This window comes from Stegodyphus dumicola, chromosome 1, assembly GCF_044657685.1.
Source record: "Stegodyphus dumicola isolate Sdum_Otavi_A_Nest chromosome 1, ASM4465768v1".
NCBI classification, from domain to species: Eukaryota; Metazoa; Arthropoda; class Arachnida; order Araneae; family Eresidae; genus Stegodyphus; species Stegodyphus dumicola.
Window position 1 is genome coordinate 8,629,233 of NC_140768.1, and position 14,782 is coordinate 8,644,014.

General features: G+C 34.7%; 1 protein-coding gene across 1 annotated transcript in view; it reads left to right on the forward strand.

The window, feature by feature from the left end:
- LOC118188453 (uncharacterized) overlaps positions 1-14,782 on the forward strand; it is a 537,164-nt gene that overhangs the window by 509,070 nt on the left and 13,312 nt on the right. Inside the window, exons 9-12 of the mRNA XM_085812498.1 lie at positions 4,874-5,209; positions 7,172-7,361; positions 10,650-10,822; positions 11,729-11,892. Coding sequence (XP_085668624.1) covers positions 4,874-5,209; positions 7,172-7,361; positions 10,650-10,822; positions 11,729-11,892 — 863 coding nt within the window. The remainder of the gene's footprint in view (positions 1-4,873; positions 5,210-7,171; positions 7,362-10,649; positions 10,823-11,728; positions 11,893-14,782) is intronic.

The window sequence follows — 14,782 nt, forward strand, 5'->3', positions numbered from 1 at the left end:
CGCCCGTTCATATCACGTGACCCCAAGCGATCTCATCTCACGTAAACTACTCTACAAAAATCTAACACTGTCAGTCATTATTTACATTAATTTCAAGTTAAATCTTAATTTGAAGCACAAGTTTAAATGCAAGAAATATTTCAATGCGTACGAATAGCTTACTCAGAAATTATGTAAAACTGCAGTGCTTTACTTCACTAATGCATCCTCATTAGAATTGATGAATTTAACCCTTGACTTTCCTGTTCTATATTTTCGGCTTCGGGTAAGAGCTGCGATTGCATCCTAATTGATTTAATTACCGAAAATGGCCTTAGACATAAAACTGAACTATCTGATAAAAATTCTATGTAATTATATGCCAGTATTGAAGGAAACAATCAATCTGATAAGAAAAAGCTGCGACTTGTTTTGAAAATGAGGCGTAAAAGGTTACCAGGGAAAATATTCCGTTTGGCATCGGTTGTACCATTATTGGTGACTTTATCGCTTGCGCCGGCAAAACGGAAAAGTACCCAATAAATAAAGACAATAAATTTGTAAAAAGACATTAATTTAATAATTTACTATGCTTTCATGGTTCAACATCCTGAATCGCCGGGTCGTATCACGTGACCCCAAGTGATCTCATCCCACGTAAATTACACTACAAAAATCTAATTCTCTCAGCAATTATTTACATTAATTTCAAGTTAAATCTTAGTTTGGAATACAAGTTTAAGTGCAAGAATTATTTGAATTCGTACGAATATCTGACTCAGAAGTTATGTAAAACGGCCGGACTTTACTTCTTTAGTGCATTCTCATTAGAAATGGATGAATTCAACCCTTTGCCTTTTCTATATTTTCGCCTTCGGGTGAGCGATGTGATTTCATCCTAATTGACTTAATGACCGCGAAAGGCCTTAGGGCATAAAGTTGAACTATCTTGTAAAAATTCTATGTAATTGTATGCCAGTATTGAAAGAGACAATCAATCTGATAAGAAATGGCGGCGTCTTGTTTTGAAAATGAAGCGTAAAAGGTTACCAGCGAGGATATTCCGTTTGGCATCAGTTGTACCATTATTGGCGACTTTATCGCCTGCGCCGGAAAAACGGAAAAGTACCGAATTTAATTTTTGCCTAGTTTTAAATATAAATATTTAGATGTAACAAAATACATAAACGGTAACTTTTATTAAGCTGAACTAGAACGGTCGTACTACTTTTTATCAAGCTTCATACTACTGTAGAAGCATTAGGTTATTTTTAGAAGCAGAAGATGTGGAAATACGTCCCTCGCCGGGACTCGAACCCTGGATCTCGAATATGCGTCGGGTGTGCTTCCAGTTACGCCCAAAATATACGCATACGTAAAGAAGTGAGAAAATACCTTATTATACTCCCTTTAAAAGGGCAACTTGGAGATGTGGAGACCCAGTCTTCTAATTTCGGTGGTGACGAATTGCCATTCACCACCTTAAGTTCGGGCGCCACTGTAGGACGGAGCGAGTGTGCTACCGTTACACCACAAAGGCATGCTGGGAGGAGGGAGAAAATACCTTACAAAAATCTCCGTAAAATCTTGATGCAATCTTGTTAATTTCACTAAAAATTCGTGTTGTCAGTTATCACCTAAGTTTCAATTATTTCCCATCACTATTAAATAACAAAAATTTTTATTCAAATTTTCCTGTTATTTAAATTGAATTCTATGTAGCAAAGTTTATAATCTAATAACAGAAGTTTAGTATTTATAGGCATAGATATATTTAGAATGTTTTCGAAAACCAGAAATAATGTTTTTACTAACGACGATAATTCACTGTTGTTTATGATACTGGTAACAAATTTTTGGGATTCGTATCAAATACCGTACATAACTTTAAACTGGCGTGCTCTAGTTGCGCTAGAATATGTTTAGCAAATTTTAAGTAATACAACATTTGGAGAAGTGCAGGTATCCAGTACATCTTTCAAAATTTTGTCTTCCGCCAAGTTTTACCCTTTTCAATGGCGTTGAACTATACTGTGCTTAAAAATTTTCACCTTGTGGAGTTCCACCCTTTTATCTAACAACTAAATGTGGAAGAACCTAATGAACAGCTAGCGAATAATCGCTTCATAGTACAGGAACAGAGACGTAAACTCGAGAAGGGTTAATTGCGCTTTATTGTTTAAAATAAGAGTTTCACAGATGGCCCCTTTCTCAGGGCATACAGCAAAGCCTCCACTAGGGCTTGAACTCAAATAACCTTACAACTTACAATACTTGAACTTACAATAAACCTTACAACCTGTTCCATAAAAATGCATGCAAATGGTTTCTATTCCTTTGATTTAATTAGTTAACTAACTATATTGTTAAGGAGGAATCAATGTACACTGAAGTGACAAAAGTCATGGTATAGCAATATGAAAATGTACAGATGGCAGTAGTATCGCGTAGAAAATGTATAAATGCGAAGTGCTTCGACAGTGCTTTCATTTGTGTTCACGTTATTCATGTGAAGAGGCTTTGACGTGATTATGGCCGCACGACGAGAATTAACAGACTTTGAACGCGGAATGGTAGTTGGAGCTAGACGCATGGGTCATTCCATTTCGGATATCGTTAGGGAATTCAACATTCCGAGATCCACAGTGTCAAGAGTTTGCCGAGAGTATCTAATTTCAGGCATAACATCCCACCATGGACAGCGCAGTGGCCGACCACCTGCACTTAACGACCGAGACCAGCGACGTCTGCGTAGAGTTGTCAGTGTTCACAGACAAGCGACACTGCGTCGAATAACCGCAGAAATCAATGTAGGACGTACGAGGGACGTGTCCGATAGGACAGTGCGGCGAAATTTGTCTTCCTTGGGCTTTGCCAGCAGAAGACCGACTCGAGTGCCTTTACTGACAGCACGACATCGCCTGCAGCGACTCTTGTGGGCTCGTGAGCATATCGGTTGGTCCCTAAACGAATGAAAAACCGTGGCTTGGTCAGATGAGTCACGATTTCAGTTGGTAAGAGCTGATGGTAGGGTTCGAGTGTGGCGCAGACCCCACGAAGCCATGGACCCAAGTTGTCAACAAGACACTGTTCAAGCTGGTGGTGGTTCCATAATGGTCTGGGCTGTTTTTACATGGCATAAACTCGGTCCTCTGGTGCAACTGAACCGATCATTGACTGGAAATGGATACCTTCAGCTACTTGGAGATCACTTACAGCTATTCATGGACTTCAGGTACTCAAACAACGATGGAATTTTTGTGGATGACAATGCGTCATGTCACCGGGCCACAGTTGTTCGCGATTGGTTAGAAGACAATTCCAGCGAATGAGCTGGCCACCTAGATCGCCAGACATGAATCCCGACGAACATTTATGGGACATCATCGAGAGGTGAGTTCGTGCCCAAAACCCTGCACAGTCAACACTTTCACAATTATGGACGTCTATAGAGGCAGCATGGCTCAATATTCCTGCAGGGAACTTCCAACGACTTGTTGAGTCCATGCCACGTCGAGTTGCTGCACTTCGCCGGGCAAAAGGAGGACCGACAAAATATTAGGAGGTATCCCATGACTTTTGTCACTTCAGTGTATTTTATGAGATCTGTGTTCTGTCCTCATTTAAAACGGATTTCAGATATCATAGGTGTAATGTGAAAACGTAATGATTATTGGGTACTATTCGGTTTCGAGGGCCGTAAAAAATCGCCAAACTATTGTTGATGCCAATGCTGCCAAAAATAATTGCGGCAACCTTAATCATTGCGGCAAAAAAGGAAGTATAATAGTAAATAACTATCTAAGGTTGATGTTTTAATTTAGATGAAAGGTTAATTTCATATAATACTTTTTTATTATTATAATTTATATGAAAAAGGCTAAATACGACTGAATGGAAGCATAAGAGTAAATAACTATTTCAGATCATTATTATAATTTATATAAAAATTGCTAAATATAACTGAATGGATGCCTGCATAGCTATTTCGCTACCGACTTATCGCTAAAGCATAATTTCATCTTGTTGGTTGTTCAAACGTAATTTTCTATAATGAATGATGCCTTTTCTTTGAAAATATTCTCGGTAAAGTACAAAATCGCTCACTTATTTGTTTGCCGCTTTTTACAAGGGTAAAAACAATTGGATTTTTGTCAATTTTCTTTTACTTTTTAAATGAAAATACAGTCGATGTGTACATAGATAAAGTCATAGGGGTGTGCAGTGCCATTTTTGTGCAATGGGATTTTTTTTTTTTTAACTGAAAATAGGTCGATGTGTACATGAATACCGAGTATGTGCAATTCTTAAAAACGCGTGAAGCAGTGGGTGATTCTGCACTTTACCCAAAATTCTATTGCCGACTTTTCGTCATGGGCAATTCCCAAATTGTTAAATCCATAGGATATCAAAAAAGGATTTAAAATCAAAAAAGGCTTTAAAAATTAAACTAGTATTTCAATGGCGTCTTAAGAAATATAGAACTATATAAACTTACGCAATCTGAAATCAATGCGTACGCGAGATTGGGTGCGCTGTTAAAAGGTAGGTTTATTTTTAAAATTGTGTTCATTTTCATGACAAATATAACTCTGAGTATAAATATTAATATATCTCTTAATAATTAGTATATCTCTAATAATATATCTCTTAAGTATAAATATTTTGAAATGCATCTGCAAAAAAGCAAAGTAGGTACTGCATATATCCGATATATTTTCGATTTAAAGTAAGCGAAATATTACCTTCTGCAATGTACCTTGATTTTTGCTTCCGTAATTCTTGATTTTTGTTTTTGTTCACAGTGCTTATTGTGAAGTAAAATGTTCATATCCTACTTTTCATAAAGTCAATTAAATTATAATTTGTATAAATAAAATGTTAAACTTTTCAGGAGTTATGTGAAAACCGAGAAAAATGAATCTAGCAAAAGTGCTTCTGGCGTGCACAGAGAGTCAGAAGGTTCGAATACTGCAGAGAGGAACGTAAATCTCGATTTACGACCACGGCGCTTGAGCCAACAGAAGACTGTTCTTAAAGCAGCCACGGAGCCTTCCGGAAGTGTGCAAAAATTCAAAGCATTAGCCAAGAAATGGGAACAGAGATCGGATGTGACTTCTCCTCCTCCACCCCCCACGGTCGGTCCAATGGGCGTCAAGAAAGAACTGAGAACGAACACCATAGCAGCTGCAATACTTACCACTACTAACACAAGCACAGTGATCAAAGGGTAAAGATGGCTCAATTTCTATTCACTTAATATTGGGGGGGGGGTAAACATGATTGTTTTCCGTTATATGTATTGAAACTGTCTTCGGTAGTTTTACGACCTGTCTGCATACCTCTTCAGATCTACTATATACTGCCATCTACTATAAATGAAGAAGGTTCAGAGTAACCTATAAATCCTTTTTCACTCAATTTTTCTGTGAGTACAGAAGGAAAATTTTAGGTGTTCTAGACCGGACACACTGTGTCGCAAAGGGTTAATGTTAAGCCTCATATCTCGAAGCTTTAATGACAGATTGCATATTATGAACAGGCTGGATACCCGATTGTTGGACGGCAAACTTAATGTAGCTTATATCCTTTGTCTCTGATATCCCCTCCCCTACACTTGTAGAATCTTTTTTCATCTGGGGGGAGATAGGAAAGAGAAACGGGGAGCACCAAATTTAAGACCTTTCTGGGGCATATTTCGAATTCAAGATTCAGGCTAGTATTTTCCCAGTGAAAAGTATGGTTTTACATCAGAGATTTTGAAATTACGTCTGTTCTAATGGTCACAAAATTTATTCTACATTTAGATTTCTATTATTTATCTCATGATAAACTTTTCTGTTGTTGGGTGACAGCATTACTGTTTTTATTTGATCGTGGTTTGAGGCTCCGCTAAAGTTACGCATAGCTTGAGATACCACGACTTCGTACACAGGTTCCAATAGACTGCAGTGAATTGAGTATCTCAATAAGTCTCATAAAATTCTTTTTTTCTAGTATGTATAAAAGTTATGTTTATACATTTTAATCTGTAAAAGCAGCAAGGCACCTTCGATTTCTCATGTGTATTTGTTAAACTAACATTTTAAAATTCCTTCAAGAATCTTACCTTTGTATTCATGCGTCTCTGGGTTATGATATCTGTATTTTTTGACATAATTCTCTCTCTCTCTAAGCACAATTATTTCCACCTTTTGATATAAAAGAAGAAAAAACTGCGGCACTTCGAATATTTAGATGTAATTTTAAGATTACTAATTACTAAGAGCATAGCTTTCATAAAAGAGCAGGGAAAGATTTAAAATATGTTCACAGATTAACATTATTTATGCATTTAATGTATAAAATTTGCAGAAACAACTATAATAGTATACGTAGAAAATCGTCAGACAGTTTTAAGAATAAAATTAAATAATTTATTAAAAACAGAAAGTAGCCGCGCAGATTAAATAACAAAAATGAAATAATAGACTTTTGAAGTGTTGAATAATCAGTATGCGGTATTATCACAGAAAACGTAAAAAATTGTAAACGTGCTATCATCCGATTATGGAGTGAAAGTTTTAAATATTATCAAAGTTAACAGAATGTAATAACGCCAAAAGAGGGAAAATGAGATTGGCAAAGTGATGCTAACAGACGATTCTACAGATCTGCGATATAATTACGTTGCAAAAATTTACGAATTATTACGAAAATTACCAGAGTAAGGCAAAAAGATTGGCAAAGTGATGCCAACAGATGATTTTATGTATCTTCGATTTGTAACAAAGTGAACACAATGCAATAAATCACAATAAAAGACGTCTACCTGCATATAGTTTTGCTTAAAAATAGTTGGTTTAAAAAGTGTGCATATTTATTACCTTAATTCGCGAGAAAAAGAAAAAAAAGAATTATAAAAGTAAAGTGTCACAAAATTGTGAAAGTGCATCTTTAAAAGAAATTGGTGAAATGATTGTACAAAATATTTTTTCCAAATTTGAAAATTTCCACTTTTCAAATAATAAAATACAGATTCAATATTGTATTTTAAATTTCATCATAATTTGCCGACGAGTTTTCATGTCAAAGAAAAATTAGTTTTTGAATTTTAATTAGGATTCAGTATGAAAGCAATACGCTATAATATGTAAAAATCTGAGCATCCAATTCCATTTTATATTTTTATCAATTTTTCTTTCATTTGCAGTAGAAGCAGCCTACCGCCATCTCTGATGCCACGAAATGCCACCTTGGAGAAGAAAACTTCATCCTCATCCACACATTCTTCAAAAGAGTCTCACCATTCCTTGCTGGATGGAGAATGGGCTGGAGTACGTTCCACGTCCTCAAAAATCATCATCCCTGCTAACGATGGGTGGTCTCAACAAACTGATGAGGTGATTTAGTGTTTCTTTCTACCTTTTCGTTGTACTTCTTTCGAACTTTGCACTAAAATCTTTGAAAATGAGCTAGTATCTTTATTACTTCGTTTTAGAGCTCCTAAAAACGCAAAAAATTAAAAAGAATGGAATCGAAAAAAACAAAGCAACATTGCCAGGTGGGATTTAAACAGTTATTCTGTACCAAGGTACATAAGTGTAATGTTGGAAGCATATTTTATTCTTTACAGTAACAGAGAAAATTTCATAAAATTATCTGTTTATTATCACATTAAAGGCGGGGATCTTGACGAAAGTATTCTATGTAACGTGGCGACCACTTCGCCTCATTTTTCGTCCTAGAGCGGGCGATATTTTATGTAATTATAAAAAAATTTAGACTTAAAAAATTTATTTAAACTCTTAAAACTGCAAGCAATATTAAAAAGAACTTAACACTAATTACAAAAAATGTTTTAAAGTAATAAAGATGATGAGAAGAATCTAGTAATTTTTATGAGTGTGATAATGTTGATAACACTCGCCACAGTGAAGAGGTGCATTGCAAAACTCACATTTGAAGCAAGTCAACTTTCCTTTTTTTATGTGCTGCGTAAACTATGCAGTTTCGTTGGGCATATAGCTTTTTGCCTTTATTTTCTATCCGAATTAATTTGTACTTTTTGATGTCTAGCGAAAGACGTCTAGGCGAATCAGTTTTATATCGTGGAGTCCGTGGTGCTGAGTTTGATGTACCAGGTTGTGGCTCCTCAATGTCCATCAAATCATCTGCATATATATCTTTATTTTCACGTGAAACCATACTGAAGGATTTCAAAATTTACTGTAAGTAGAATTTGAACAACCGAACAGCTTCAAACCACGAAACATACTAAATACAAATGTAAAGTGGTGCATGGATTGTGCAATGCACTAGCTACAGTCAAGACAAATCGTATTACTAAGACTCTCGCCTTTAAGCTACAGTCAAGATAAATCGTAGTACTACGACTCCCGCCTTTAATGTGTTAAAATCTCTGGTTTTGCCTTTTGTTTTGCTTTTAAACTTAATCCTTGTTAATGAGGAAATTCAACAAGTCTCGTATGAAAAGGTTAAGATACAGAAATCTAAACATTTAGTTTAATAGATGTGATGAATATTCTTTCTAGTTACATTATGATACATGTATTTCCATTGTAATCAGTAATAAGCCTGCTAAATAGGAACAGAATTTTAGAACATTAACTAAATTATAATTATTTTTTTCATTCTTGATATTTTCCATGATAGCTTTTGATTGCCGCAAAGTCCGTCAAAATGAAGAATATGATTGATGCAGTTAATGAGTTAAAGGTGGCAGCAGTGAATGGCACTGAAGTGAAGGAGAGTGCGTCCGTTTTTGGCTCTCTCCGAGATGAGACTTGCACTGTAACAAATGCCACTGAGGTGAGGACAGAAATGAAGAACATGATAGCAGCAACTGCTGCTCGAATAAAAGAAATCATTGCCTCTGTTAAAGAGGAAATTGCAAATGCTGTGAATGAGAAAACTGCCACAGAAGAAAATTTTGAAAAATAATTATAGATTATAAACCAGAAATCATCGGACAAACTTCTACAGTCATTGACAGACTCAAGAAAGAAATTCAATTATTAAAGAAGTTTCAGGAATCAACTTCATCTGTAAACAAAATCCTTCCATTATTGATGCAGCAATCAGAATCAGCTCTCCCTACTCAGCCATCTGTGACTGATGCAGGAATCAGCTTGCTACGAATTTTGTACATAGATAGATAATTTTAGTGAAGCTTTAAACATTACTATTACTTTTCTGTATAATGTAATATGAAAAACTGAGAGAATAGGTGCTCTGCCGTAAAAATGATAATAAAGCGGCAGTAACATTGAGTAAATGGCTATCTACCTAATTTGGCAAAATATCGATAAGCTGGCAATAATTTTGGTGACATTTTGTCCGATCCTTGTATTACCGTAATAGGTATTGTAATTGAGTAACTGATGGATTTTATATGGTATCTGACTCTCATATGCCTTCCGGCAATTTTGAGAAGCAGAGAAAGAGCTGGAAATCTGTCAGTGGCCGGGAGAAAACTATACAAGACTAAGCATCAGGTCTTCAGTTGCTATTGTTAGGTCAGAGTTTCGCATTTTGTATTGCATTGTTTGTTTAATGTTCTTAGTAGTTTGAAGTGTAACTACTGGTTGTACTCTGCGATACTTTGTACACCTGTACGAGTATTTTTGTGGGAAGTTCCAGAAGTGTTTCTGGTGAAATAAATTTTATCAACCTATCATTGAACTTGTGTGCATTCATATTCATGCAATAAGTTCTTGGTAAGTTCTGAGATTTTTCTGTTTAAAGAGAGAGTTAACTGAATTGTAGTTTGGAATTTGCTGTATGACTGATATCGGGAATTAACGATCTCTCATGCACTTAGAGGAATTAACTTAATATTCACCGCTTTCTTGAACTATTTACAACAGTATATTTTGATGTATATTATTATTTGTAATAAGTATTTAATTTCTTACTCATCCAGAGTGGTTATAAAAGAGACAACCATAAATCCATCAGGGCTTAATTTGTAAAATTAGAAGTACCAGAGCCCTGTAGAAGACCTTCTGGAAAGAGGAACAAGAATAAATAAATAAATAAAATCATTAATAGTTAATAGCTAAAGTGATTAAATAATTAAAATAAAAATTGAATAAAATGCAAAGAGATAAATAATTTAATAAGCAATTTTTTAATATAATTTAATTCCTAAAAATAAAATTTTTGAGATTAAACTTCTACTGAAATTGTTAATTGTCATTTACATAAAAAAAGTGCTGTAGCCATCTTATTTAGGGCTCCAGTGCGCTCCCGTTAGAATTATGAATTATCCTTGAAACTTGGAACTGCTGGAGCCGGGCTCTGGTGGGCATTTCGGCACAATTTAAGCTCTGCATAGTACACAACAATATTTTATTTTAGTCTTACTGTTATGTTTTATAACTTAAGTTTTATCTATTTGAAAAGAAATATGCCATTTGCAAATACACAAAAAGTAAAAAGTTCAGAAACACTGTTTTAAAATACATAGAGTAAGAGAGTAGAATCAAATTTCGTGAAAATTTATTATTTCATGAAGGTTGATTATTTATTAATATTCACTATTTCAAAGTTATCTTTGAATTTTTTAAAAAATTAATTCATCCCTATTTAGCAATTAGTGTTTAGTTTCCAAAATCAATTTTAATAATTTGATTCACCAAGTGATACTGAATGCTCTGATGTTATAGGTCTGTCATGTTGAACCAACGGGCAGACGGGACAGCACGAGCAGCAGTAGCAGTTCTAGCAAAACAACTCTCAAAGAAGAAGACAGATTTGAATCTCCACCGTTGGTTCCTGACTCAGATATTTCAGAATCTGTAGACTCACCAGCTTCGAGTTTTAATATGCTTTCAACGAGGTAAGCAGAATCATTTATTTTTAATTTTACAGCACTTTAGTATTTAAAGGTCTTTAAATGATTTTTTTTAATATATGCAAATCTTTCAGGACTGTATTATTTAAGTATATATCATAAACAAGATGAAAAATGTGAAATGTTTCAACTCAAAAATGATTATCTTTCACAAATACAGTCCAGTATTTAGAGTTTTAGTATTCTTCAATATCTATGAGAAGCCTATAGAAAATAATATTAGTGATCAATTTTCGCATTAATATTTTCATTTTGATAAATGGAGATAAAATGACTAGTATTTCATATGGTAGTATTAGATATTTTCTCCCTTCTTCCACCATGCCTTCGTAGTGTAACGTTAGCACACTTGGCGTATATTCGAGAGGTTCAGGCCCCAGCAAAGGCATTGTACATTTTTCCTGTCTCCTGTTTCAAAATAACCTCATGACTCTGTTGGCAGCGAAATTAAAAGGTGATGGATGATAATTTGTCACCACCAGGATTTGGTGTTTGGGTTTAAAAGGGGGAGTATATAAGGTATTTCCCCCTTCCATTCCACATGCTTTCGTTCTGTAATGGTAGCACACTCAGCACATTTATTTATTTATATTGATTATTTCTGAATTTAACTCACTGAAGATAAATCATCTGTAATAAATTATTTTAATATATTGCTACAGTGACATGAAATGCAAAATTCCAATTTTTTACATTTACTTTTCTTTGAAAATGTATTATAAAAGTAACAAATGACATTTCATTACTAGTATTAAAGGAAAAATGTGATTAATATTGTATGTTATAACTTTTCATAGAAATGACAAGTTTTATTCTAAAAATGTAATGAGACTAATTTATATCACTAAAAGTGAAAGTTCCCATTGACTGGATTTTTTTTTTCCCCTATAGTCTGCAGCCCAAACAGTCTACAAAATCCCAACCCACAACAGACTGGTCAAGGCCATCCTTTGGATCAAAAGCCAGTTTTAGTGTTAGTGATATTCGCCGGAGTTTTGAGAATGGAAGCAAAGACAGCAGCAAGCCTCTTCCATCCAAGAAAGTACCGCCAATAGGTAAGAAAAGCAAAATCATCTTCCCATACAATGTGATGATTATTTAAGTATTTAATTAGCATACACATGCAAGTATTGCAAAGTTCAGCTTGCAATACTTGCATGTATAATTTTTTTTATGTATTTTATGAATTCTATTTTATGAATTCTATTTTTAAATGCAAGTGAATAAATTTTTATTTTCCAGATATACATTAATTTCTAACAGATATATAGGTAGGTAGGTGACAGAGGACGGGGATGCCTGATGTATAACATAGGTAAACAGGCACGTGCCCCGCGTCCTCCAGAGCGGAATCGAGAGTTTAGTTTTAAAAGAAATTCATACATTGCCATACAAAGGGCTCTTTTGACATATTCGTTATACATTGCTAATATTTTTGACATGCATTCAGATGATGATAGACATCCTTATATATGTACATAAATACATATAAATAATACACATACAATTAAACATATAGGTAAACAAAAATAAATACAGATGTGTGTATACTAATGATTGATTGTGTATTGCAATTGTCATGATTGTGGTTGGCAGAGATCTTGTCCAAGTGCTGCTATTGTGTTGATTATTTTACAAATTTTATTTACAATAGCTTTATTCTTTATTAAGAAGTGGCGGTAAACTTTCCTATTATTAGGTGGCGGTGGTAGATGAAAGTTTGCTGTAATAAGACAAGCAAATAGTAGTGGTCAGGCATACCATTTGGTCCACAGACACATAAATCTGTTGTTGAAATTCCATGTTTATAGAAGTGTGATGGAAACGAGCCATGCCATGTGATAAAATTGGTGAGTGGTGCTGTAGCTATAAGTCATTCTGCTATAACTTTTGGTAAAAGATCATATGTACGCCTGCCCATCTTGCCTTGGATCCATTCTCGTTGCCATTGTCGCAGAGCCTTTGTTTTTAGAGCTATTTTTAAATATGAAGGAGGAGCAATTGTAATTTCCTGTGCATTATCGTTGTTAGCAGCAGCTTTGGCAAATAGATCTGCTGCCTCATTAGCAGTATTGACAACATGTGCTTTAATCCATATCATATTAATACGAGATTGTGAATAGTGTTGTAGAGTTTCTTGCAGATTTATTATAAGCGGTGAAGTATGATTTGGATTTTCTATTGCATATAGATTTGATATGCTATCTTTAAAAAGAGTTGCAGTACATTTTTGACAATTAATGATGTGCTGAATTGCTGCTGTAATAGCCAGGGCCTCGGCTTGAAATACACCATTATTGTATTTGACGGCATATAAGACGCACTTTTTTTCCTAAATTTAGTCTCAAAAAAGTTACTTGCATCTTATATGTGAAGGTAACTGCATTCAATAATTGTTTATTTGGCTTTTACGAAACGTGAGAACTAAAAGAAACTACGCTATTGTATTAGAAACTCAATATAGCAGAGAGTGGTTACTTGCATGCATGAGAATAAATAATACACAACATACCTGTTGGGAGTTTGGAACACAAGTAAAGTTTTATTGGAGTGCACAGTTATAGAAGAATATAAAAACAGTGGCGCCATCTATGGGCCAAGAACATATTTAAAGCTAACCTTTTTTACACTCCCACTTTAGGTTTAAATATCATCCTAATTAAATACAATGAGAAATTACATCAGCACACATACATATAATAAAACATTAAATTACATTGGTCTTCATTTTAAACCCATCTTTTTTGCAGACATTTCATGTTTTGCACTGTTTACAATTTTTGTCAAAAAGTCTGCAATCATATCATTAGTAGTCTTATATTGTATGTCAATGTGCTGAAGTTTCACAGCTTTTCGCATGAAATGATGTTGTATATCAATATGCTTTGATCTACCATGATACACACTATTTTTGCTGAGATTAATAGCACTGTTGTTATCGCAGTATAATAATACTGGCTTTGCAGTAATAATCCCAAGTTCTTTAACAATTTTGTTGAGCCATATGGCTTCTTTAGTAGCTGCAGAAAGAGCCATATATTCGGCTTCTGTTGTACTAGTTGCAATGGTTGGTTGACGCTTACTACACCATGACACTGCACCACCTCTGATGAGGAAAACATATCCAGTGGTTGATCGTCGATCCCCAGCATCACCTCCATAGTTTGAGTCGCTGTAACCAAGGACATCAGCACTATGGTCCTTTGAAAAAGACAATGTAGCATCTGTAGTGGCTGGAAGATACCGCATGATGCGCTTGATAGCATTCCAGTGAACCCTTACCGGATTATTGGAGAACTGGCTAAGGAAATTCACAGCATAAGTTATATCTGGCCGTGTTGCTTGAGCTGCATAAAGAAGACTCCCAATGGCAGCCTGATAAGGAACAGGTAGCTTTTGTTCCTTACTAGTTGGTATCTGCAGTTTAGATAACACTTGATTTTGGTCTAATGGTGTTTTTACACCATGAGATTCATGCATATTATATTTGCAAAGCATACTCTCTACATACTGAGTTTGACTAAGGCTAATGGACCCTTTAGTTCTATCTCGTTCAATTTTAATTCCTAAGCAATAATTTGCTGGTCCCAAGTCTTTCATTTCAAATTTTTCTTTAAGTTGTTGTTTTACCCAATTTTTAAGTTCTATGTTATTACTAAAAATGAGTAAGTCATCAACATATATAGTAACAATAACAAGATCTTTATTTTCATTTATTTTAATATAGACACAACTATCAAAAGAACTTTGCCTCAGTCCCATTTCTATTAAACCCTTTTCTAACAGTTGGTACCATAGTCTACCACTCTGCTTTAAACCATATAATGCTTTGTTTAATTTTAGGACCTTTCCCTTTAAGTTTTGCTTGTAAAATTCACTGAAACCGTCTGGAATTTTCATATAAATGTCTTCATTTAGAGTTCCCTGTACAAAAGCCATTACAGC